The 26709-nt window shown below is 54.3% G+C and overlaps 1 protein-coding gene across 4 annotated transcripts; it reads right to left on the bottom strand.

Annotated features, from left to right (window-relative positions):
- Positions 1–737: 737 nt before the first annotated feature.
- Positions 738–26615, bottom strand: LOC146766212 (uncharacterized). Of its 4 annotated transcripts, none has more exons than XR_014958363.1 (4): positions 23516–26615; positions 21356–21470; positions 7319–13228; positions 738–6933 (listed from the first exon to the last, which is right to left on the bottom strand). XR_014958363.1 is itself a non-coding variant. In XM_085591626.1 (3 exons), exons 1-3 carry the CDS (start codon positions 23597–23599, stop codon positions 12387–12389), a joined length of 1041 nt encoding a protein of 346 aa, XP_085447752.1. In that variant the 5' UTR covers positions 23600–26615; the 3' UTR covers positions 738–12386. The 4 variants fall into 4 exon arrangements, 1 of the variants encoding a protein (XP_085447752.1); XR_014958365.1 differs by having other exon boundaries at positions 738–5351; positions 6745–13228; XR_014958364.1 differs by having other exon boundaries at positions 738–5364; positions 6745–13228.
- Positions 26616–26709: the final 94 nt, after the last annotated feature.

Consider the following 26709-nt stretch of genomic DNA (forward strand, 5'->3'; position numbering starts at 1 on the left):
TGGGGAACTGAAGCACAGGAAGGTCTGGGCAGTGCTGGCTGTGCTGGGGAGCAGTGCCCAGGGACAATGTCCCCTTGTCCCCTCTGTGTGCCAGCAAAGTGCCCCGGGGCAGCCAAAAGGACACTGCTGTGTGTAAATGCAGGAATAATGCTGATGTCTGCCTCAGCTCAGAGGCTGAATGGTTTCTTTATTGTAAATATAGCATGATACATTAATATTCTATTTAAAGGAGATACTAAAACTATATCGTTACTTTTCCTAACTCCCATATCTGACTCACTCCCAACTCGTGCCCCTCTCTGAGAGCCCAGCCCCAGGTGGGTTGGATTGGCCATCAGCTCCAACAATCCTCACCAGAATCCAACCAAGCAACATCCCAGGGAAACAATTCTCCAAACACATTCCACATGGAAAAACAGGGAGCAGAAATAGAAATTGTTTTATCTTTCTTCCCTCTGTGTCTCTCTATGAATAATCCTGAGAGGGAGAGAAATGTGCTGCCACACTGCCGTGTCCCTCCCTGTGCCTCAGAGCCACCAAACCCAGCCTGCTCTGGGGGACAGACCCCAAATCCCTCCCAGTGCCACCCTGCCATGGCAGGGACACCTCCCACTGCCCCAGGTGCTCCAGCCCCGCCCAGCCTGGCCTGGGCACTGCCAGGGGTCCAGGGCAGCCCCAGCTCTGGGCACCTGTGCCAGGGCTGCCCACCCTGCCAGCCGGGCACAGCCCCCAGATCCCTGCTCCAGCAGCACCTGGGGCTGGGGGCTCCTGCTCGGGCCCCGTTTGGAAACTTCCCCTGCACTGACGTGGGAATGTATAAAAAGGATCTGGTGGAGTAAGAGCAGTGAGGTGTGGGGAGGGTGTGATGACAGCAGCTATATAAGGAGGCAGCACAGAATTCTTGAGGGAAAGCATCAAACTTCTGCTATTTTCCAACCAGATCATACCCTCACTGTGAAATGTCATTTCTGGAATTTTTTAGACTGTTCTAATAGATACTGATAAATGTTCTTCTCCTCAGGGCTTGTCAGGAGCAGACGTGATTGATTCTATCTTCAGAAGGAGACAAAAATGTTCTGTGCAGGATCTGCCACTGTGGCAGGCCTCAAAAACAATGGTCTGAACTGAGCAGTACAGAGCACTTCCAAAATATTTAAAATTCCTACAACAGCAATGCAGTTTTGAGCCCTACTTCATTTGGAAAGTAAAGACCTTTTCTCAATCTGGGAAAACAATGAGAAAAGAAAAGCATCTCAAAATCTGTAGGCAACAGCATAGCCTGAGTAGAGTCTAGGGCAAGCTGCATTTTCTGTACTGTTTCTGGAAGTGCCAATATTCAATTGATATTTTTAAATAAAATATTAACATGTTTTAATGGAGCCATTCTGCAGGCCTGAGCCTGGAGGCTGGGAATGCCTCTGCTCTCCCAATCCCAGCTCAAGCCCAAAATTAAGCTCTTAATGCCTTAATAAGGCAGCGAATTGAGTGTACAATGACCTGTTCTTTAAGTGATATATTAAATTAACTTTCCTTATGTATTTTCAGATGGAAGTTAAATATTTTCACATAGTTCAAGACCGCAAAAGACCATCAGAAGGGATTAGATGAGATTCTTTCTCTATTAAATGAGAAATCTGGTGCCGTGTGTGCAGCAGAGCCCACCCACACCTGCTCCCTGCCCTTCTCTGCTGTGCAATTCCCACAGAAAGCCCTCAGGGTGCCCTCCGTGGTGGGCACTTGGCTTGGCAGAGGCCAGGGGGATAAGGAGCCTCCTCCTGGCGTTTGGCACATCCCTCGTGCTCCCCGGGGCTCTCAGCGATCCCAGGGCAGGGTCGCAGATTTGTTCTTCCATAAAAGCTGACAAAACCCCTTCATTGCTCTGCTGTTATCCAGGCAACAACAGGAGGGGTTTGAGATTTTTATTGCTGCAAAGGGACCCTGTCAGAGTGCCACGGCTGAGTGCTGCTGCCACATCCCCAAAGGGGATCTGTGCCCTGCAGCCCTGGGGTTCTCATTCCAGGAGTGGCTGCAGAGCCCCAGTGAGGGGCTGGGACTGCCCTGCTGCTCCTGCAGCCTCTGGGTGTGACCCTGGGGTTTGTCACCTGGAGCAGGGGTGGGACTCTCCCTCTGACACGGCTCAGAGCTTACATCCCAAAATAGGAGTTAAAGCTCACACAGGGATCTGAGCCTTCCTCTGGCCTCCTCTGCAGAGGCCGATTTTTATAATGGCTGGTTATTAACTCTTACATGTAGGACATGGGGAGTGCTTCCCACTGCCTGGGGGCAGGGATGGATGGGAGCTGGGAAGGAATCCCTCCCTGGGAGGGTGGGCAGCCCTGGCACAGGTGCCCAGAGCAGCTGGGGCTGCCCCTGGATCCCTGGCAGTGCCCAGGGCTGGGTTGGACAGGGCTGGGAGCACCTGGGACAGTGGGAGGTGTCCCAGGAGTGGCACTGGGTGGGCTTTGAGGTCCTTCCAACCCAAACCATTCTGGGATTTTGGTATCAGGCTGTGCTCAGTGCACTCCAGAGCAGCAGGCTTCCTTTACTGGGGCTGGGGCATTTCCTCAGGGCTTCCAGCAAAATTTGTGGAAGAGAAAAATCCCCCTGCAGAAGGGAGCCCTGAGCTGGCGAGCCTTGGCTGCTGAGGCTCTGCTGCCTGTGAGAGCAGCCTGGAGCAAGCAGGGTGCCGAGAGAGGCTCAGGAGTGTCCGTGGACTGTGGATGTCCCCTCCACGCTCGGCTGGAACACTCAGCCCTTTGTCCCTTTGACAGACACACGCTCAGCGTCCTCCTTTGTGAGGGATGCAGCTGGAAGAGATTAGGGAATAACTTCTGGATAAATAGATTTATTGGTGCAATTTGGTTTTACATGGCCAGAATGGAGTGTTGATAAAATATTTATGGAGTTTTCCTTTGCAGTGATGGAACAAGGACCAGTTTAACAATGCGTGGGGCTCCATCAGTGCTGTTCCACAGTCAGGTTCGCTCTTGTCACTTCATTAAGCTGGCCCTTGTGATAGATTGGCCCAAAACACTAATTAATAATTACCTCTTCTGTATAAAATCAGATGCCTTGAGTTGGCACTACTGGCCATGAATTTAAGATGATGCATAAACCTGTGTGCATTTCTCTGCTCCGTGTTTAAGTCATCCCGCTATTCATCCAAAACCTCATCAGAACAGATAATAAAGCACTTCATGAACAGATGTGCCACTTATTCATCCAGTTCTATCATGATAATGAGGAAAATTTAATCTGGAGTGTCTATGGAAGATGATCTGAGAGACAGATTGGTGTGAATAACGAGGGCCTGCAGAAGGAGAGCAGGCTGCCTAGAGGGGCTCATCGGTGCCCCGGGCACGAGCCTGGCTTTGGCAGCCCAGCAGAGCCACACCAGCCCCCCAGCCCAGCCCCAGGAGCCTCTTCCTGCAGCTGGAAACGCTGCAAATTGCTTTGCCTTTAAAGAAGTATAAAAGGTAATAATTGCTCTTACAGCTGTGAGCAGCATCTGACGCTGCAAAACCCTGAAAGCACATGGAGGAGAGCTTGGAGAGTCCAGATACATCCAGGGTGAGGAGGATAGCATGCAGAGCTGAATATTTAGCCAAAACATGAAAAAATGCAGGCAAGTAAAAATTTATGAGGCCAGCTTGCTCTGAAGTGCCATTTACCCCTCGTTATCCAGATATACATTTATTTATCTGTCTCCTCATACAGGCCCTTATTGATCCTTGCCAATGGAAAACATCAGGAACGTGGCACCGGAGGGAGCCACACTGGAGGTGAACATTTGCAACTGGAGCTGCACAGCTCTGTGAATCCTGTTAGCAGTCGAAAAGATCATTCCATGCCCAAAGTGCCTTTGAAGAGCACGAAGGCTCTCATCCAGCGCTGGGGAGATGGCCTGCATTGGCACTGCCATGCTGCCACTGCCACAGCAGGAAGGCGCAAACCCTGCAGGGTGACACGCCAGAAATGCAGCAGCCTGCTTGGAGGGGGTGGAACAGGACACCCTCCTGTTCCCGTGGGTGGCACTGATGCCAGCCTGCCCTGTCCCCTCTGTGCCAGAGCAGGGAGACACCCCCTGCACGTCCCCAGCCAGCAGAGCCAAAGTTATTCCCTCTCAAAAACGACCCAGAGGGGAGCCAGCCTCATGACAGTAAATCTTTCTTTAACAGCTTGTCAGCAAAGAAGTCCTGCTTTTCACACCAGAAATGCTGTCAGCCTCCCTCAGCATCTGTCACAGCAGCACAGCAGCAAGGCCACAGATCTGGGTTAAAGAGATGGGAAGGAAAGGGGTTTGAGGGGACACTGTGGGAAAAGGGGGTTTGAGGGGTCACTGTGGGAAAAAGGGGTTTGAGGGGACACTGTGGATAAAAGGGGGTTTGAGGGGTCACTGTGGATAAAAGGGGTTTGAGGGGACACTGTAGATAAAAGGGGTTTGAGGGGTCACTGTAGATAAAAGGGGGTTCAGGGGACACTGTAGATAAAAGGGGGTTTGAGGGGACACTGTGGATAAAAGGGGGTTTGAGGGGACACTGTGGATAAAAGGGGTTTGAGGGGACACTGTGGATAAAAGGGGTTTGAGGGGACACTGTAGATAAAAGGGGTTTGAGGGGTCACTGTAGATAAAAGGGGTTCGAGGGGACACTGGATAAAAGGGGTTTGAGGGGACACTGTGGATAAAAGGGGGTTTGAGGGGTCACTGTAGATAAAAGGGGGTTCAGGGGTCACTGTCGATAAAAGGGGGTTCAGGGGACACTGTGGATAAAAGGGGTTTGAGGGGTCACTGTAGATAAAAGGGGTTTGAGGGGTCACTGTCGATAAAAGGGGGTTCAGGGGCCGCTGTGGGCACCGGGGCTGGCTGGGGCCCTGCTCTGGGCCAGCGGAGGGAGGGGAAGGCTCCGGCCCCTTCCCTGTGGGGCTGCAGGAGCTGGGATCCACCAGGACACGGCTCCTTCCCTCTCTGCTGCTCCCTCACCCAGTCTGGGCCACATGCAGGTTGTGACTTTGCTTTTATTGACGAGGGGCTTTGCTTTCCTTCCCTGAGCCCAAAGGCAGCAGGCAGAGTCTGCTGGACACCCCCGGGACCTGGGCAGGGCACCCGGCCAGGAAAGGACTTGGAACTGCTGCCCTGGCTCCTCCAGCCCCCGCTGGCGGGGCTGGCAGTCCCCTGTGGACCCCAGGGTCACAGAGGGACCCCAAAGCCTCCCGACAAAGCAGATCCCCCCGGAGCTCTGGGCTGCCCTTGCCGGGTGAAGGGCAGCGGCCCCGCAGAGCTCCCGCTCGCCGTTCTGGGCATGGCAACACGCAGCAGCAGATTCTGGTTTCCTTGGTGATCGCTGTCAGATCTGAAACACAAAACTGAAATGAAAATAGGAATGTATCAGAACTAATTATATGCATTCATGTTAATTATACACCTTCCCTCGCAGCCTTTCAGGGAGGTGATTTTGGTGCTGGATCTCTACTTCTCAAGGACAGGCATGAACTGGTCAAAAGGAGAAGCGTTTAATCTTCTGCTGGTAAACCAGACATTTTAATACTGGAGATTGTTTTATTCTTAGGGTACCTTTGATACAGCATATGCATCTTCCCAAGGACAAATAATTACTGCAACAGCCTGGAGCAATTTGTCAGGAGAATGACCCTGAGAGTAGTTAAAGTTCATAAGGTACAACATGAGTCACCATTACAAAATAACAGAACTATTTCTCTCAATGACAAGAGGTGAAAATTCAACAGCAAAGGGAGGTGAAATATTAGGACCCCAGCTAAATGAGGGCTGAGTAGATGAGGGATTACAGTCGGTGCTCATTTGGGAAGCAAATGTGAGACTATGTGTTTTGAGTGCTCGAGAGAAAATTTGGTATCTTTGGTAACACAGCTACAAGGGAAGAACCTCCAAATAGTTTTCAGTTCTTACTGTAGCCATGGAACTCAAAAAGGCAATGAATAATGAGTGAGTAATCCCAGGAAGCATTTAAGGACTCCACATTCCTCGTGCTGCTGGCTCAGGGGCCAGCGCTGGTCCAGCAGGACACAGCAGGACACAGCAGGACACAGCAGGACATGGGGACAGCAGGGACACACAGCAGGACATGGGGACAGCAGGACACGGGGACAGCAGGAAACACAGACAGCAGGACAGGGTAGGGCAGAGCCCACGGGATGAAGCCCAGGGGCTCCCCCAGCCCTGGGACTCTGGGGCAGGGGCTGTGTGTGGCCCAGCTCTGGTCTAGGGGCTGTGTGTTGGGCACAGCTCTGGGGCTGTGTGTGGCACATTTTTGGGCAGGGGCTGTGTGTGGCCCAGCTCTCTCCCTGCCCCTTGTGCCCTGTCCCCGTGGCTCACCCCTGTGCCAGGAGAGCCCCATCCTGGCAGGGAGCCCCTGCTCTGCCCTGCAGCTGGCAGAGCCCAGAGCTGCCCCTGGAGCTGGCAGAGCAGGGCTGCAGGCAGAGGAGGGATGCAGGCAGTGCAGGGATGCAGGCAGGGCTGCAGGCAGAGGAGGGATGCAGGCAGTGCAGGGATGCAGGCAGAGCTGCAGGCAGAACTGCAGGCAGTGCAGGGGCTGCAGGCACTGCAGAGCTGCAGGCACTGCAGGGCTGCAGGCAGAGCGGGGCTGCTGCACAAGGCTCTGATGGATAGCACACAATGGGAAATATTACAGCAGAGCGTATTTCATCCAGACAGGAAACTTTAAGCAGGACACAACAGACATTTTTCTTGCAATATTAACAATTTACCATCTGAACTTTATCTTCTCCTTGGATAATATCCACCAGCCACGGGGTAAAGGAACAATTGATTTAAGATCTCAATCAAAGGAAAGCATTCCTCTTATCTGGATAGCCAGGCAACGGAGCAACAGTCAGCTGGGGCTGGTGTACATTTGTCAGTCCATTAAAAGCACGGGCTCCCGATCTATAGAAGGGCTGTAAGACATTTGTGGAAATGACTCTTGCAAAAATCTTTAGTGGTTAAGTGCCTGCCATCTAAACCTTCCCTTGATTTCCACAACGTTTACTCAGAAAGACAAGGGAAAAAATTATAACCTCTGTACTCAGACTTTCTTCCCTTTCTCCACACGCTTGTCCTTGATGATGGAATTACTCCAGGATTTAATTGCTGCACTGACGAGCAGCAGTCTATGCACAGGGGGCTCCCCCAGAATCCCTGAGGCTGGAAAAGACCCCCAGGGCCCTCGTGTCCCAGCTGTGCCCATCCCCACCCTGTCCCCAGCCCAGAGCACCCAGTGCCACCTCCAGCCCTTCCTGGGGCACCTCCAGGGACGGGCACTGAGCCTCCTTCACCACTCACCTCGGAATTACCACTGCTCCAGGCCAGCAGCTCTGAGAGCAAGCATTCCTCCAGATGTTTCAGCACGGAGCCCCTGTGCCACGCTCAGTACAGATGTGCCAGCAGCAGCAGCAGCAGCAGCAGCCCGTGGTGCCCACCTGGCAGGTGTCCCAGGGAGGTGGTGCCGTGTCAGAGCCCAGCACATCCCTCTGGCTGCCCTGGCTGGCTCCAGACCCTGCAGAGGCTCAGAGACCCTGGCAAGAAGTCAAAACCACCTGTGGCTTCGGTTTTAGCATGTGGAAAGCTGTCAATTTTGTATGAGGAATTACAAGCCACAAGGTTTGAGTAGGGGGATATTTGAATTAACACAGGGTGAAAAAACAGAATTTGGGGATTTTTAGAACGGGGTTCAAGGGGGTACAAGATGGAGATAGAGAATGGCCACAAAACATTTACTGTCAAATAAGCTCCAAGTGCTTTTAGAAGTGTTACTCATGTCATGGGATGCTGCTGAGACATGGTGATAAACACTCCCAGCCATAAAAATGTTATGTATTTGCTTTCTAAGTCACCTCCAAGTGTTCCAGTGTGGAAAACTTTTTGATAAGGTCACTGAACTGAGCTGTGGGAGCTCCTGCACCTCCTGAGCAGCACCCAGGGCTCCTGTGGGATGGTTGGACTCCACGATCTTCGAGGTCTTTTCCAACCTTAAGGAGTCCATGATATGAGCAGGGTCATGTGAAGAGCCTTGCCAACATCACCAGGACAGGCTGGCAGTGTGGGAACATCCCTGGCTCCAGAGGAAACCCAGACTTGCTGGGTGCTGAGTGCCAGCCTGGCATTGGTGAATATTCCCTGCTTATCCTCCTTCCCCTCTCTCCATCCCTGTTTTTCATCAGGGGCCACACGGACCAGGACAACTTAATGTGGTGGGTTTGGCATTTCAGGGCTTCAATCTGTCACAGGGACACTCTGGGACCAAAATCCAGATGTTCTCACTCTCATCTTCCCTCTTTGCTCCTGCCTTCCCATCTCAGCCAGATGGACCTCAGCTCCTCATCCCTTCAAGCTGTGGGCAGTGAGCCAAAGGGGAACTTCTTTTTCCTTCCATCAGCAATTTTCTACAGTAAATAAGAAAAGAAAATGGAAAGCCTTGTAGGAAGTCCCAGGCTGCTGAGGCTGTTTAAATGGGTTCAGAGCTCAGGCATGAGACAGATTAATCACAAGCCAGACAGGTTGAGCCAGCACAGGAGATGACATCTGAGGGCTCGTGCAGGGATGAAGGATTACCTGAGGGACGGGGCTGGGAACAGAGGGAACCTGAGCAGGAACCCCCAGGTGCAGGGGGGTCGGGATGTGACAGCACTGGGGCTGTTCAACAAATAAAAGAGGATCTTGCTTGCAGACACCGTGATGGGGTTCTGACATGCCTGCCAGGAGCCGTGCTGATGGATTGGATCATTTCCAGCCCTGCCCTGAGAAGGGAATGCTCTGCTGCTGCTGCTGCCTGATTTTTAGAATGCGATTCAGGGGGACAAGATGGAGGCATTTGGGCCGGGGTCCCCCCTTGCTCTGTGCCCCCCTTCACCCCGTGCCAGCAGCCCCGTGTCAGCTGTCAGCGCCCAGCAGGCTGGAACTGGGTTAGAGTCAATCTGGTGGAGCAGATTTTGGTCACCCTACAAACAACAACACCCCCCTTTCCCTCACAGCCCTCCCACACACACATCTGCCAGCTCAGGCTGGGAAATCAGATCACTTGTGCACTCTGCCTCGGGAGAACAGGCTTGGAACAGATTAACCCCTTCAGCGGAGCTGCCCGAGGCGGGGCAGGGGGCTGGGGGCACAGGGAGGGGAACAGCAGAGAGGGCAGAGGGCACTGCCAGGGACAGGGGGCAGAGCCACTGCCCCAAGGGGCTCCGGAGGGGCTGGCTCAGGGCTGGGGGGGACAGGCAGAGCCTCTGCTCACAGAGAAGAACCCCACGCTCCCCGTTTGTGGGTCTGTGGGACATTTTCTGGCAGAGAGATGAAAGCTCTTCCAGAGAACCCCGAACATGAATTCTCACCGTGCTCAAGTGCTGCTTTCTCAGAAAGCAAAGCTGCAGCACTCGCTCACAACCAGCCTGGCTGTGGTGATGCCACCGGGCTGCCAGCGAGGGACCCTGAACTCCTGGAACATGCACGAAGAGAAGCTTTCCTTCAGAAGCTGCTCCACGCTGCCCCGTCCCTGCCGGGCTGAGCTGGCACTGAGCTGCATTTCCAGAGGGATAACACCAAAGCCAAAGCTATGCCAGTACTCCATTCCACTTCCAGTAATTAATTCACTCATTAACTCAGCATTAATTTCCAGCCAAAGGAAAACCCCGGAGCAGGGAATTTCACCTCTGATCTTCTCCACTGGACACCACCAGGAAGCGTCGTGTGCGCTCCAGTTCTGAGCCTGGCAGGGACAGGGCCGTGCCCCCCAGCACCACCAAGCTGCTGCTGGCACAGACACGTCAGGGGCTGGGAAATGCCAGCCCTGGGCATGCCTGTGTGCCCGTGCTGGCTGTGCCCGTGGTGGCTGTGCAGCCCTGTCTGAGCATCCTCCTGCAGGAGCCGTGACCCCTGGAGAACAAACACAAAACCTCGGAAAAGGGATGGGCAGGGCCGGGGGCTGAGGATGGGGTAGTGGCTGGGCACGGCTCCGGGGTGGCTGTGAGCAGACCCAGGGTGCCCGGTCACAGCCCCAGGGTGCTGGTCAGAGCCCCAGGGTGCTGGTCAGAACCCCAGGGTGCTGGTCAGAGCCCCAGGATGAGCAGGAGCAGATCGATCCCTGTCCCTCACAGAGCCACCACCGTCCGTGCATTATTCAGCAGAGCCTCTGCTGCCTTTCCATTTAATCTATGTGAAAATTGGATTTATGGCGCAGGAGTAAGAGCTATCTGAACATGGCCCATAAAACTGGAAGAATCATATTTTTCTCTTCAGCAAGCAACTTTTAACAGCTCTGCTGGGTGCTTATTTGCAGTCACCAGGCAGAAATTTTCTCTCTGCTGTTTACGACCCCTCCAGTCGCTGCCGGGGCGGCGGGGGAGCTCGGGGCGCGGGGCTGCGCCGATGTCCCCACCAGTCCCCACCAGTCCCCACCAGACCCCACTGCCTGGGTGGGCAGGAGCTGCCCGTGGGTCCGGGTAGCTCAGACATTCCGATTTTCCACCCTGGGACAGCCGGGGATGGTCGGAGAGGCCGGAGCGAAGATCCCGCTGCTGCTGAGCCCGGGGACAGTTCAGCTCCTGCGGGCACCGCTGCCAGCCCAGGCTGGGAAATCCCGGGTGGGATTTACCCCGGAATGCCAGCCGAGCCCAGCCTGACCTGCTCCCTGCTCCCGGCTCCAACACTGCTGCTCATCCCCTGAAGGGAGAGCCAGAGCAGGGCAGGGAAAGAAACCAGCACCAAGGGAAGGGCAGCAGGAAAAGCCTGTGAACACCTGCAAGCAAACACCTGCAAACACCTGGAAATACCTGCAAACACCTGGAAATACCTGCAAACACCTGCAAGAAAACAGCTGCAAACACCTGCAAACCTCGCCAAGGTTTCACCCCCACCCTCGGCTCACAGGGACCCAAGGGCTGCTCAGCCCTGAGCCCAAGCAGCTCCACCAAATCACCCCAAAGATCCACTTCTGTCCATCCCCAGCACCTGCTGGGAGCCTGGCACAGCAGGGCATGGCACGGCACAGCATGGCACAGCATGGCACGGCATGGCACAGCATGGCATGGCATGGCACGGCACAAGAAGCTGACAAGCTCCCGAGGTCCCGGGAGAGCTGAGGCTGCTCCTGCCTGGAGCTCCCAGGCTGTGCAGCCGCTGTTTTTGTGCTTTGGCAGGATGCAGATAAGGAGGGCATCGAATTTGAATGTTATGCTAATAAGAACATCTGTGTACTTAAATCAGCACCGAGCAGCTGGTACATTTAAAACAGCCCTCAGCATGTCTAAACACTCTGTAAATACAGAGTTAATATCTCCCGAGATCAACTCATCATTAATAAGTTATAAATCCAGGATTTGAGGCACTCTGAATAAAAATAGCCTATTCTTCCCTCGGCCCTGGGTCTGTGAGGAGCAGACAGACAGACGGACAGAGCTGCTCAGACCAAGGCTCAGGGCTGGCCCCCGCAGAGGGGCACTGGCCACCGGGCTGGACAGGGCCTGGAGCAGCCTGCTCTGCCCATGGCAGGGGGAACAGGATGAGCTCTGAGGTCCCTTCCAGCCCAGACCAGTCTGGCATTGATTCTGCACAGACACCCCTGAAACTCCAACATCTGCCTTGGCTGAGCCTGCCCAGTGTCACTAAATACCCTACAAGGATCTGCACATCCCCCAAAAGACTCCTGAGAGCATCTGAACCTAGTCTGAACACTTTAGAATGCCACCTACTAAGCTGTAAGAATTAGAGCTGGTGGCTCTGGTGAAAGGAACCCCTTTTCCTCTGCTGTGAGCAGGACTGGACATATATATCTGTACTTCACTTGTTAAGCCTCCTGGATCCACAGACAGAGCCTGCTTCATTAAATGTGCATTTTATGCATGCTGTAAGCTCAGGGGATCTGCGGAGCTCCAGGTAGCAGCCAGGCTGTGCAGGTGGCATTTTGATCGATGCTGTGTGCAGCTGTAAAGCCAAGATACTCCTCTGCACACTCGGAGGGCTTGTTTTCCCCTCCCTGCTCTCTCTTCCTGGAACACTTTTATCTCGCTCTGGTAATTGGCAGCAGCGCACCCACGAGTGAACCGTGCCAGCCGCGTTTCCCTGCTCAGCCCCGGCTCCCTCGGCTCCCAGCCCGGGACGAGCACCGTGCCAGGCACGGCTCCCACTGCTGTCCCCATCCCATGGGCCCGGGGCCACGAGAGGGGGCTGGAAGGGCTCTGGGGAGGGGACTGTGCTTTATTTGTCATGTTTGCTACAGTCCCCAGCCGCGATCTGCTCCAAGAGCCAAACACGCCCGGGAATTGGTGCTTTTGTCCACATTCACCCTGTCGGGAGCAGGGAGCTGCCACGCAGCGTGCACCGCATCATCAACCTGGCTCCTGCCCTGCAGCAGTCAGAAACTTCACACCAAGACTGAAATATCAGAGCCCCAGAGTGACAAAGCTAAGATAATAAATAATTTTCTAGATTGGAAAAGCGGAGCAGAGGCTTTGACAATGTAAATGTTCTCTGGAGAGGTTTGTCTGAGCCCCACAGGCGGTGAGCACGGCGCTGAACTCAAACCCAGAGAAAAGGTTTGCAGCACAGCCCTGGACAGCAGGAGAAGTGGGAGCAGGGCACAGAGCAGCTGCAATTCCCAAATTCCAGGCCCCAGCAGCGCTGTGCGGGAAGGCACAAAGCAGAGAGAGAAGGAGCCAGGTCCTGGGGGAGCAGCACTGCTGGGGGAGCAGCACTGCAGCTCTTCTGGAGGAGCAGGAATTCCCCAGCACAGGAGGGAAGGTGCAAACTGCCCTTCCCAGAGCTGGGATGTGTCAATAACCAGGAACACAGCACTTACTTTTCCAAGCAGTATGAATAGCAAATGAATGGCATTTTCCTGGCCAGAAGCGAGCAACATTTCTTGATGTATTGGGATGCCATAAACTGAAAATCTGTTGTATAGTAAAGTGCATTTAACATTTACTCTCTCTCCTGCTCTATTGCTGCTAAACTGCCAATAACTCCCCCTCTTCACACGCAATTTCTGCTGGGGATTTGAAAGTTCTGCAACGTGAGGAGAGACTTTACCTTGACAGCAGATGGGAGGGAGTCCAAACCCCCCAAACAGCGACCTTGTCCTCATCCCTTCTGTCCGTGGGATATTTCTGGAGTGCCTGGCCGCAGTGTCTGCCTGAACTGGTGTCCACACTTCTGGAGCAGGTCTGGCCAAGACAAGGGATGGAGCTGCTGTGACTGAGGCACCGTCTGTTCTGGCAGGAAAAGGGTTAATCCAAAATTACCCCCGGCCTTCACCACGGTTCAGCCTCACTGGAAGGCTTGACCCAAATAATAATGAAAATCAACTAAAAATATCTCCAATTCTTGTCAGGTATTGAAAGAATCCCAGTATATAAAAGCATAAAACTTCTGGTAAAATAAACCAAAAACAAGAGAATGGCTGAAAATGTTCTGGTGGGATAACCAACACTGCAGCTCTTCCCAAGTGGCACTTCCAGGACAGATCTGTCCTGCAGGACTGACCAGGGCCCAGCCCGGGACAGCCCAGCCCTGCCCCCAGCCAGGAGCCCTCACTGCCCCACCTGACAAACCACTGCACTTCTCAGGTTCTCCAGATGTAACTCAGTCACGTTCCCGGGGGCTGGCAGGAGAGGGGAGAAATAAAGAAATCAATCACTCGATGAGAGACAGGCTTGAACCAGTGCCAGAACCCAAATTCAGGGAAGGGAGCCTTTCAATATTGATGAGGAAGGCGTGTTTGTGTCAGATGTTTACAAGGCTCAGGTGTTCCCAGGTGCAGAGCTGTCTCCAGAAGCATTCCAGAGGAATTCCATCCCCGCACACCCAGGCTGGCTGAGCAGAGCTGCCCAAGCCCCTGGGGCTCGCCCCGGGAGCCTTTGGGGCTCTGCTCCCCCTCCGTGGGTTCCCCCACTGCCAGCACAGCTGAGCTGCTCACAAGCTGAGGGTGATGGGCACAGGTGGCAGCGGGTGACAGCCAGGGACCCCTGCAGCTGGGCAAGCCCTCAGTGCCACCATCCCCATGCCAGGGCCACCACTGCCTGTCCCCGAGTGCCACCACCCTGCCCTGGGCAGCCGGGCCGGGGCCCCGCTGTGCCAGGCACATTCTCCGCTCTCAGAATTATTTATAGAGGAGCACAGAGGGAAGAAAGAGAAAACAATTTCTATTTCTGCTCCTTGTTTTCCCATGTGGAATGTGTTTGGAGAATTGTTTACCTGGGGTGATGCTTGGTTGGATTCTGGTGAGGATTGTTTGAGCCTGGTGGCCAATCCAACACACCTGGGGCTGGGCTCAGAGAGGGGCACGAGTTGGGAGTGAGTCAGATATGGGAGTTAGGAAAAGTAACGATATAGTTTTAGTATCTCCTTTAAATAGAATATTAATGTATTATGGTATATATTTACAATAAAGAAACCATTCAGCCTCTGAGCTGGAGTCAGACACCATCAATTCTTCCCACCAGCCTCACCTGCATTCACAATACAACAGCCCTTTGGGGAGGAATTTCATTTCCACACAAATGGGGGCTCCCAGAGCAGCAGCTGCCCAGGAGCAGTTCCAAGAGCACATCAGATTAATCCCTTTAAGGATGAATTGCACAGGTCAGGCCTCAGAAGTGTGACCAAAGGTGCAACAATTGCTTCCCTCCCTTCCACTCCTGGGCCAGCCACTCACCCCAATTCACTGCAGCAGCACTGAATAGAACTTCAAATACTCTGCTGTTTATTTAATCTAGTATCTTCAATGCCCAGTTCAATTTTTAATCTTCACAATTACTGAAACAGGCAGTCCAGACTCACAAAAATTAATTTTCCCCTCCAATCTTAGTTGTATCTCTGAGAGGCTGCTTGCAGCCTTAATTAAAATCTATACACCAAAAGTACCATTTCCCCACTAGCAGCAACATCCGTGTAAATAAAATCAGCAGAAGCCCCTACCTTCCAGCCACTCATCGATTGTTTTACTCAGGACAATTGAAGAATCCTTTAATTTTACTCAGGACAATTGAAGAATCCTTTCATTCCCCCAGCAGCCTGGGGATGACCATGGAATGAGCTCCCGTGGGCAGAGGCTGGGTCCCTCCCAGCCCCAGCTCCTCTGTCTGGCTCTCAGAGCAAATCCCCGAGGTTGCAGTCTCAGGCAAACCAGCCTGGGAGAGGCAGGATCAATAGCTGAATAAGAAACAGGTCAGCTCATTACTTCTCATATTTTACTCATTGACAATAGGTATTGACCTCCATTGATGTTCTACAATATGTGTTTAAAGAGCAGATGATGCTTTACAGAAATATTTGGAGTCCACTAAGAAGAAGAACAATTACCCCCATGACAGAAAATCTATTTTTGTTTGCCATCATTTTTCATTAGGAGGAGCATTCACAGCAAAAAATGAAGCATCAAGAGGCAGAGGTCCTTTCTGAGCTCCCAATTTGTGTACGCAGAGAGCAGCTCGAGCGGATTGAATTGCAGATACTGGATTTCTGCAGATTTATCGATCGCCTTTATGGGATTTAATCTGCAGCTCCATCTGTGCTACACAATTCACAACCAGATAGAGACCATCCCTTTCTACTGGCTGCTACGGGCTTCTGAAAAACCTGCAAAGTGCTTTTCTGTTTCTTCTGCATTGCCTAAGTTTCCTTCCCAGATAAATCTGGTGGTGCTGATCACAACCCAGCCCCACACGCAGCACGTTTCAAGCACGCTGCCCTGCAGCCACCCACAGCAGAGCTGCAGCTGCCCTGGTGCTGCAGCTGCTGCAGCTGCCCTGCAGCCACCTGCAACCCTGCCTGAGCCATTCCTGCAGTGACTCCTCCTCAAGGCACCCAGCCTTTCACAGGCACCTTCAGGACTGACCCACAGTTCCAAATTAATTCAGAGATAAGGTTCGAAAGGAAGACTTAAATTCAAATGCTAACCCAAAATTAAATATTTTCTCCAATGTGTCTTACGATTTCTTTTCATTCATAACACTGAAACTGGAGTTTCAGTGCTCATTAAAACAGCTTCCAAGTGCTGACTTGGAAGAAAAATCCCCTTTGTAAACTGAGACCCAATATTCAGAGTATAAATCAGTACAGGGGGTGCCATTGCTATAATGGTCTTATTTGCTTGGTAGAGGAAAGACAAAACATAAGGAGAAAGAGAATTATCAGAGCTCTGGTCTTTTTTAAGGCAGAAATTTTTACCCTACATTTTTCCCTCCCCAGAAAAATGAAGTGAAGCCAGTCCATAGCAGTAATTAAATCCCATTTCTTCCATTTCTTTTCCAACAGATGTGTTCTACAAATGGAGCTTGCCTTTGTTTTGTCACGTCCTAATAGATTCCAGAGGAAATTTAATAATTTTCTTCTATCCTGAGTGACTCAGTGATGCAAAATGGATGTTAAACAAGGAAAGAACAATTTATTTATCTGTTCTTGTGCTCCGTTTGCTTTCATTTGCATGTCAGCTGTTTGGCTAAATGGTGGGATGGGGAGGACGTGAACACTGCTCTCGCCTTGTTCTGCTGATGTAATGACAATGGGAGGATTATTTCTTAATTTTCAGTGTGGTAAGTGGGTAATTATTGTCCAATTAGACTTGCTATTAACCTCTCTGCATCTCATTTTGCCATCCATAAACCAAGAATAACAGCACTTCCCACTCTCTGGATTCCGGGAGATTTATTGGTTAATGCAGGGGAGCAGCAGGGAGATGAAAAGCTGTGTGTGCTGCCAGGCAGGTGCTAGCCCAGAGCCCTCTGAGCGTGCCACAGCCCTGGCACGGGCCCTGGCACGGGCTGGGAGCCGACCCTGCCGTGGTGCCCCCGAGGGGTCCCTGGGTGGTGGCAGCTGGGTGGGACTGTGCAAAGTGGGGTCCAGAGTCAGCTGCACTTGGTGAACGTGCTTTTTCCTGACGTGTTTCCCTCAGCTGGGCAAGTAAAATCTCCTAAAAGAGAAATTATACCAGCTGGGATCAAAGTCTTCTTGAGCTCCCTGAGCTGAGCACGTTGCTCGTGGCACATCTTGTGTGCAGTGCTGGCCCTGAGAGGGGAGCTCCAGGGGACCCAGGGGACACCAGGGCCAGGGGACACTGCCCAGCCTGGCCAGGGCCAGGGGACACTGCCCAGCCTAGCCAGGGGACACTGCCCAGCCTGGCCAGGGCCAGGGGACACTGCCCAGCCCAGCCCAGCCAGGGGACACTGCCCAGCCTGGCCAGGGCCAGGAGACACTGCCCAGCCCAGCCCAGCCAGGGGACACTGCCCAGCATGGCCAGGGGACACTACCCAGCCTGGCCAGGGCCAGGGGACACTGCCCAGCCCAGCCCAACCAGGGGGCACTGCCCAGACCAGCATGGCCAGGGGACACTGCCCAGCATGGCCAGGGGACACTGCCCAGCCCAGCCAGGGGACACTGCCCAGGCTGGCAGCACGGGCACTGTCTGAGCCCCTGGCTTTGCATCACTCAGGGATAATTTAATTAAAGACTGCACCAGCTGATGCACGGGAAGACACCAGCAATGAGAGTATTGTACCCACCAAGGAATAAAGGCATTTTCAGAACCGTTCTTTCTGCAGCTCAGCTCTCGTGGAAGGGCTTGGGAGGTTTCCAGCTGTCCCTGCTGTTGCTGCTCCCCTCTGTCCCCCAAGCAAACCCAGCACAGACAGACACACGGACACGGCCATGCCACCCCACAGAGCCCAGAGCCCCCAGGCCTGTGGCACAGCTCAGGGGGCAGCCAGCGAGCCCAGAGGGGGCTGGCTGTGGGACACAGGAGTGGGACACAGCTGTGGGACACAGGAGTGGGACACAGCAGTGGGGACAGCAGTGGGACAGCAGTGGGGACAGCAGTGGGGACAGCAGCACCTGGGGCTCTGGGCTGGGGACAGGGTGGGGATGGGGCACGGTGGGACTGGGTGGTTTTGGGGGTGCTCTCCCAGCTCAGCGGTCTCGGGGTGAGCTGAGCCCTGCAGGGAGGACAATGCCAGCCTGCCCCGCTCCCCAGGGAGCAGTGTCACCTCTCCTGCTCTGTGACAGCCCCTGCCAGGCTGCTGTGGCTCCTGGGGACAGGGTACAGGCAAGCTGGGGACTCAGGGTGGGGAGCAACCTAAAAATGACACAAAACTCAGCTGAAAAGCTCTTCCACTTAAACAAGTTGCCTCTGCTAAGAACATTTTGTCTTTCTCAGGGAAAAACAAAACTGTTGTCTCGTTTTGAAACGAGTGCTTCCTTTAGGGCTAATTAAGCTGACAAATAACACTTGCTGGGATTGAGCAGTTTAACTGATGACAAGGCAGCGCTGCCGGAACCCTGGGGAGGAGCAATCGCTGCTGTGCACAGCTGGGAAAATTACTGTGTCCCCTCCGTATCACGACAGTGAACGAGGGGAAAATAATACCTCGTTCATCTTCCTAATGAAGCCCTTCCAAAGGAGACAATTCCGTTTTACGGTACACGCGGGGTGCTGGGAGCTCTGCTGGCTGCCCCAGGGGGTGCAAACCCCCCCAGCTCCAGCCCAGAACCCCCATGTCTCGGGCTGCAGAGACCCCAAAGGCCACCCCATGGCAGCGACACCTCCACCCTCCCTGTCCAGCCTGGCCCGGGCACTGCCAGGGCTGCAGGTGCTGCCCCAGCCCAGGGATGGGGCTGGCATCCCCCAGAGGGCTGGGATCGTCTGGCTGCTGTAATGACTACAGTCAAAGCAGGACAAGGGGACAGATGGCAGAAATGGGGTTGGGGTGTGGGCCGGCGCTGTGATGCCCAGGAGCACCTCCTGAGCCCTGGGCAGGGGGCTGGCAGTGCCTGGGTGGTCCTGCCCTCACAGCACAGCCCCCGGGAGGGGACGGAGTGCCCGGGCAGGAGGGACACTAATTACTGCTCCTCTCACACAATAATCCTCGCACAGCCCCAGCTAAGCACCGAGGTGCAGCCTCTGCTCTGTGCGTGCTCCGCTCTGACCCCATGGACTCGTCCCAAATCCGGGGATTTGGGGGTTGCACCCCCAACCACGAAGGTGCCTCCGTGGAAGTGCAGGGACTTCTGAACCCTCCTGGCCTTCAGTGAGGCCCCAAACCTGCAAAGTCCTCATGGCCCTTCCCTATCTTCTGTTACACAGTTTGAGAGGAATTCTGATAAAAACCTCAATTCTCAACGGTGCAGCGAACCCTCAGGCATCCACGGAGTTTTTGGATCGCTAAATAAATAATATTATTTACACAAACATCCTAAGGAAAGGGAATCCATCACGGAACAGCCGTGTGGGTATTTCCTTCCTGGAGGAATGACAAACCTCCCTCCGAGGCTCAGCAGTGTGTGATGGACACGGGCGGTGGCACCTCAGGGGTGGCCAGGAGTGCCAGGGAACATGGGGACATGGGGACACGGGGACACAGAGGTACAGGGGGACACGGGGACACCCTGGAGCTGCCTGTGACCTAGTGACCTCTGCTCCAAACCAAACGCAGCTGGAGCTTTGCTGAGTCTGGGCTGTCCCTTCTGCTGTCCCTGCTGTCCCCTCTCTGTCCCCTCCTGTCCCTGCTGTCCCCGCTGTCCCTGCCTGCCCATTCTGGGCACAGTCAGGCTGCCCTTGGTGCTCTCCTGTCCCCTGCCAGTGTCCGCTGTGCCCAGCAGGACCCGGGGCTGGGGCCCGTGTGGCCCCAAGGCCCCTCTGGAGCAGACCCTGGGCTCCCGGGGTCCCCAAATCCTCCCTGCCTGGCCCAGCCAGGAGAAGAGGGAGCCCTGAGCCCATCCCAGGAGCTCCTGGGGATCTCCAGAGGATTCTGCCTGGAGCAGAGGCCACAGGAGCGGGTGGCAGCCACTTCCCAGTGCTGCAGAGAGGTGCCAGAGCTGGGGAACGTCCCGGGAGCAGCCTGGGGCTCCCTTCCACGAGAGCCTCACCGTGAGCTCCCTCCCACAGCTCAGCTACGGCACAGACAGGAGCTCCTGAGCATTTGCCTTTCCTGGCCCTCCAGCGCAGGGCTGGAGGCATCTCAGGGCGTGCTGAGCAAGAAGCAGGCTTCAACTTCAAAGCCTTGCACGTGTGTGAAATCGCTTTCCACACGAGCAGTGCCCCTTCAGAGCAAGGCTGTGTCCCTTTCTCCAGCCCTGACTCCTTGGCACAGAGCTGGGGTGGGAGAAATTCAGCTCTGGGGTTCAGCAGCCCTGAGTGGCCCCACCAGCCCCAGTGGCCAAGCTGGCTCTGGCACTGACAAATCCAACCCGGCTTTGTTTGCTCCAGCACTGCCACCCCCTCCCAGCTCTTCCCTAACACAATCTTGTTATCTCCGGGCCTTGCATGGCTTTTTAATGATCATTATTATTCATATAGCACGGTGCACGCAGACAAATTTAATCATGTTGTTTACATGAGCAAACCTGATCGACTAATGGAGAAATTACACATTTTGTTCCCACTGTTGGCACAAATGCAATTTCTTTTCTCACTCTCATTAACACAGTTAATGTTTATAAAAGTCTGGTGGTGCTGGAGATGAAAGTGTTTTCTCCAAAGAACAGGTAAGCCATAAACAATAACAAGAGTTCCTCCCACCCCGATACTGCAATAAATGTGTTCCAATCCCTCGATGAAATGAGTGGGGAAAGTAGCCAAAGAATCAAGTCCAGATTAATCATATTTGATGAAGAGCTATTGGAAAGCACAGGAAAAAATCCTACAGAAAGACAAAAAAGGGAGAAATGGCTGGAAAACACCAACCTGATGCCAAAAGGTGGGAGGCAGAGAGGTGAGGACAGGGCAGGGGCTCAGGGCTGGGCAGGGGGCAGAGCTCGGTGGGCAGAGAGGGAGCTCAGGGAAACCAGGGGGAGCCAGGGCGGGCAAGGAAAAGGGCAAAGCCAGGAGTGCCTCTGGTGCCCAGCATCAGAAAGGGCTGCCAAGCACAGGAGCCAGGGCTGGGGCTGCTCTCTGTGCAGCCCTGACACTGCTGCCCCTGCCAGGGACTGCCCGGGACACGGACGGCAGGAGGTGGCACGGGGGATGGCACACGGGGATGGGACACGGGGGATGGAACATGGGGAATGGCACACAGGGGATGGAACATGGGGAATGGCACATGGGGAATGGCACATGGGGAATGGCACATGGGGGATGGCACACAGGGGATGGAACATGGGGAATGGCACATGGGGAATGGCACATGAGGGATGGCACATGGGGGATGGCACATGGGCACTGAGCACCAAGGAAGGAGCTTTGCCACGGGCAGGAATGGGCACAGCCTGCGCTGAGCACCAAGGAAGGAGCTTTGCCACGGGCAGGAATGGGCACAGCCTGCGCTGAGCACCAAGGAAGGAGCCTGGCAAATGCAGTCAGTGGAAATCCCTCCAGCAAGGTCCCACTGAAGTAACAAACTGCACCTCCTGATGTTTCAGACTCTCCACAACCAGGGTCTCCTTGTCCAGCTGCTGCTGCCCAGCAGCTCCTTGCCTGAATTCTGCTGCGTTTGCCTTCTGCCTCCTTCATAGGCTTGCACTACAAACAAACCAAGAAAACATCTCTCAGCCTCTGATTTAAGCAACTTTTTAATACTTGGAGATTTGTTTTTGTGCCAATTCAGTACAAAACAATTTTTATTTTCCACCAGGCAGAAATAAAAAGGTGATGCTGGCTGCTGGGCAAGGCTGGAGCCTCACCAGGGCTCCTCAGCTTGAAATGCCAGGGAAAGCAGGACAGGCCCACGTCCACACCACCTTCCTCTTCCTGTGAACCAGAACATCCCAGGGGAACCAATTCCCAAAAGTCCTGGGCCTGCTCCACCCACGAGCAGAGCCATTCTCTTGGGAAAGGAGAAGCAAAGTCTGCCACAAAATCAAAGCTACACTTTTCTGCACTTAGTTTGTCTCTTCTGTCCATTACACCACCAAGAACTGCTGAAGCACAGCTACAAAACGGATCTAAACATTGAGGAAGGTATAAATCCAGTTTTAAAATATCATGTTACAGATCCCCAGCTGCCAGGTGTCAAACTGTGAGGTTTTGTAAAAGTCATAAAATTAACAAAAATGTTTTCTGAAATATTTTATGCAGTGCAAGAACCTGCTTGCTGTTGTAGCACATTATATGCAGATATTCTATAAACATTAATGAAATTAAACTAAAAAACATTTCAGCAATTAATAATTAAGCAGCATCCAAAATTCTGCACATTAGACCAGTTTTGAATCAAGCCCAATTTGCAGGATTAGGTGATTACCATGTTTGCATGGAAAAACCACCAGATTTTCAGTGACTTTCGAGTCAGTGTTTCACTGATACAAAGATCACAAATATTCCTGGAATCACCACTGCACATGCGGCTGAAGCTCTCCTGACACCTCCTGTTCCACCCTCACACCAACCAGAAAATAAAAGCTGCTAAAAGTCACCCAGGATTTCGCAGAGCAATCCACCGAAATTCCTCAGCAGCACTTCAGGAGCTGCAGTTGCACATCCTGGATGGGATTTATTTTATATTCTCTCCCATAATCACAGCTCCAAGGCTGCAATCCACCACAGAAATGAGATTCCGGGGTGGGGAACCTGGATCTGCCAGCTCCATAATTGCCTTTTCATTGCCCTCCTGGAGCTGGAATTTCTGAACAAATTAATGCTAACAGCACGCTGATAAGGAACGTGAGCAGGGCACAGGGTGCAGCCCTGGGGCACAGCAGAGCAGCTCTGGCACTGCCAGGTCCCCCCAGGCAGGCTCAGAGCCCGGGGCTGCCCCAGAGGGGGGAAATTCAGCCCCAGCACTGGCCCAGCCCAGAAAATCCCAGCTCTGGGCTGTCCCCGGGGCTCTCTGGGAGCCCTGCTCCTGCAGGGGCAGAGCATCCTGCTGGCTTCCCTGTCCTGGGACCAGCCCCTCCTGCTGGCTTCCCTCTCCTGGGACAGGAATTATGGATGCTTTAAGGGTGGAAAAGCCCTGCCAGCCCATGCAGCCCCAGCTGTGCCCATCCCCACCTTGTCCCCAGCCCCGAGTGCCACCCCCAGGGACAGGGACCCGAACCTCCTGGGCAGTTCCAAGACCTGAGCACCCTTTCCACGGGAAAATTCCTGCTGTGCCCAAGCTGAGCCTGCCTTGGCCCAGCCTGGGGCCATTTCCCTCAATAAACCCGTGAGCTCCTGCCCCCGTTCCAACGCAGCTCCCATCCCACATGGGTTCACTGAAGCTGCTGGGCTCACTGGGCTCCCCCATCCTGCACAGGTTCACTGGAGCTGCTGGGTTCACTGGAGCTGCTGGGCTCACTGGGCTCCCCCATCCCACATGGGTTCACTGGAGCTGCTGGGTTCCCTGGGCTCCCCCTGCAGAGACCCAGGCCAGAGTTCCCCCACAAAAGCCCTGTCAAGAGAACAGAGAGAGAAAACTCTGTGTGGGAGCCCTGGGAGCTCAGCTGCCCTTCCCGTGAAGCACACAGGGCTGTGGGAGGCTGCACACAGAGCCGGGAGGCTCAGCAGCCTCTCGGCAGCTGGAGGAGAGCATGGAGCAGTACCAGGCACAGAAACCCCCGTGCCCATGGCAGGGGAGCGGGGACCCTCACCCAGACACCCGCGCCAGGTCCTGGCAGGTGAACGCTGCCCCTGCCCCGCGTGTCCCAGCCGGGAATTCGCCATTCCTCGCTCATTCACCTCTGACCACGACCGGCCCCACCCCAAAGGTCTGTTCCCAAGGTACCCGGGGTGTTTGTGCCAATTAATGAGGAGCTGCAGCAGGTGAGCGCTGCTCCCTCCTCTGGGAGCGACACACGCAATTACGGAGGAGATGGATGAAAGCAGGGCAGCAAAACACAAGTTCTTTTTATTTCTGCTCCACGCCTCGCTGGGTACTTCCAACTCGTTTTTATGCAGAGGATTTGTGTGTTAGGAAAAACCTACTTGCCCCCATCCTGTGCATTACACTAAGCATCTTTTAAAATAATTTAAATGGCACTGGCATTTTTGTGTCTCTAACAACCCGGGCAATGGCAGCCTGAGCTCTGCACGTCTGTTCCTGCGGGCAGCCTGCCCAGGGATGGGGCATTTCATGCACATGCAGGGGGATCCCAGCTCTGGCTGGGCTTGGGCACCGCGAGGGACCCCTGAGCCAGCAGGCAGCCCCTCACAGCCACAGCCTGCTCCTCTGGAGCCTCTGTCCCCCTCAGGGCTTCCATCCTCCTCCTCCCCGTGCACCAGAGCCTCTGCTGGGCTCCGTCCTGCCTGGCCGTGCCTGACAGAGGAGGTTCAAGGATTTGTTCCCAGCCCCATTCCAGAAACCCGGCCCGGTGGGTTTGGTTGTGCCCCAGCAGGACGGGCCGTGAGCAGCTGGTGGCACTGCCACAGCACTGCTACCCCCAAGGAGCTCCACTATTTCTTACTCCAGTGAGGATGAGCCCAACAGCTCCTGCAGGAGGGAAACCAGCATTTCAAATGACAGTCTTGTTATTTTGGCAGCTTATCTCTGCGTACAGAGAGCAATTACTGCTGGAACGCATTCAGGTTTTGTTCAGCTTCGTTTGGAAGGTTTAGCATCCCCTCCTCCCCCTGCTGCTCCCGGATCGCTGAGACAACGCCCTGCAGAGCCATCACACGGGGACTCTGGTAAAGGACAAACGGTGCCGCTCTCATCTGAGCTCCCAGAAACCCTGACAAGCACCCGAGGACACACAGGTCACAAGAAAATCCCAAGCACAATGAACAGAGCCAAGGCTGGAAAGGTCTCCCAGGCTATCAGAGATCCAGCTGCTGGTGCAGCACCAGCACCACGCTCAGCAGTGCCTGCACAGACTCTCCTGAGCTGGGAGGGACCCTCAGGATCGTCCAGTCCACCTCTGGGCCTGCCCAGCCCCAAAATCCCAGCCTGGCATCCCTGCAGCTCTGGCAGCCTCGGGCCGTGCCCATCCCTGGGGATCTGGGCAGTGCCAGCACCTCTGGGGAAAACCTTTCCCAAAATCCAACCCAAACCTCCCCTGGCCCAGCTCCAGCCCCATCCCTGCCCCAGAGATTGGAGCTGCAGCCCCAGGTGAGCTCTGACCTCACACTCCTCTGCTCCAGCTGAATAAACCAAATTATCTACATCATTTTGTCAGGTTCTCCTAAAAGTGCCTGGTCCAGGCCTGTAGGAAGGTGGAGGCACAAAGAGGCTGCCCAGAAGGAGAGGATGGAGCAGCTCAGAGCAGGGGAGGGATTGCCCAGCCCCCTGCACCTCAGAGCCAGGCACAGGTGAAATAACCTGGGCTCCTGTACTATTGAATTTATTCCTGAACTCTCAGCCAGGCAGAAATCCTGGACATCATGGCAGAGAAACCAAATCAAACCTGAAGGAAAGGCTACCAGAGGGTACAAGCTTTGTCCTCTCTCATGATTCATTCTCACTTTTGGGAGAAGGAAGGCAAGGGCTAAACAGCATTTGCAGAAGTTTCATCTCTTGGATAATGTTATCAGCTGTTCTGCCGTGTTCTTATTAGAACAGAATTCCCTTTTTCCTTCGTGCAGCCTGAGCTCTCACACCAGAGTGACTGCACAGGGAATTAAACACCTGAGCCCAGAGGGGTCACTCGCACAGCCCCTTTCCTTACCAACAAATTAATTTTTTCTGGAACTTCTCATTTTCAGCTCAATCAGAGCTGAAAGGAAGGCACAGAATGTTTTAACCCTTCTTGAGTTGAGAGTAGGCAGAATCCATGGTATCACAGACAGAGTTAATGCAGAATTCAGGGGTGGTGATGGGAGGCAGTCAGGAGCTGTGGAGAGGCAGGAGATGCTCCTCACAGAGAGTTTGGGGTTACAGAAACTGCCCCAGTGAAGAGCAACGTGATCCTTGCTGCTCCACAAACAAGAGATTTGGTTCTCAATCCCTCTTCCCTCTTTGCTCTCGTATATGTGTGTGCATCTAGGTGAGATGGAATTTCCTTGGGAAAGATCCAGCTTGCTGAGTTTGATGTGGAAATGCTGCTCTGAACCCAGCCCAGGCTGGTTTGAATGTGCCCGGACCAGGGCAGTCCTGAGTCCTGCACTTGGCACCACTGCTGCCAATTCCTCTTTTCTTCAATTTCCTGTGCCCATCTCCCATGGCCGGGGAGGGGGAAGGGATTCCAGCCAGGAGAGCCCAGGAGCAGGAGCAGACCTTGGCACGGCTGTGCCCAGAGCAGGAGCAGACTTTGGCACGGCTGTGCCCAGCCCGGGCAGAGCTGCAGGGGCTGCAGGAGCTCAGCTGTGCCAGGGCTGGGCTGGAGGCCAGCCTGGATGGACCTGGAGCAGCCAGGCTGGGCAAGTGGCCCTGGCAGGGTGGGGTGGGATAATGGGGTGCTGGGGCTATGAGTTAATGGGGTGATGGGATAATGGGGTAATGGGTAATGGGATAATGGTTTGGGATGGGCGTTAAGGTCCCTCCAGCCCAGCCCATTCCGTGATCCCACGAAGCCTCTGCACAGGGCTGGGACCACAAGCAGAGCACGAGGCTGCTCCTCTGAAAGTGTTCTAGCAGAGCCAGAGAGTGGGGCCAGCAGTGGAACCCCGAGGGGGCTGAGGGGGGGATACTCCCTGCCCTGAGAGGGGACACCCCCAGCCCTATGGGGACACCCCCTGCCCTATGGAGACACCCCCTGCCCTATAGGGACACCCCCTGCCCTATAGGGGACACCCCCAGCCCTATGGGGGATACCCCCAGCCCTATGGGAACACCCCCTGCTCACCCTGCAGTGCTGCTCCCGTGCTGACCCTTGTGCACAGGAGAGGACACAGCGGGCACAGCTGGCAC

The sequence above is a fragment of the Lonchura striata genome, chromosome 13, assembly GCF_050655825.1.
Source record: "Lonchura striata isolate lonStrDom1 chromosome 13, ASM5065582v1, whole genome shotgun sequence".
Taxonomy (NCBI): domain Eukaryota; kingdom Metazoa; phylum Chordata; class Aves; order Passeriformes; family Estrildidae; genus Lonchura; species Lonchura striata.

Bases quoted from the DNA above. Each gene is read 5' to 3' on its own strand.
- LOC146766212 (XM_085591626.1), bottom strand. From the start codon at position 23,599: ATGAGCGAGGAATGGCGAATTCCCGGCTGGGACACGCGGGGCAGGGGC. The intron at 21,471-23,515 runs GTGAGGGTCCCC...GTTTGTTTGTAG, and splicing joins GACCTGGCGCGGGTGTCTGG to TGCAAGCCTATGAAGGAGGC. The intron at 13,229-21,355 runs GTGCAGTTTGTT...CTGCCAGAACAG, and splicing joins AGAGTCTGAAACATCAGGAG to ACGGTGCCTCAGTCACAGCA.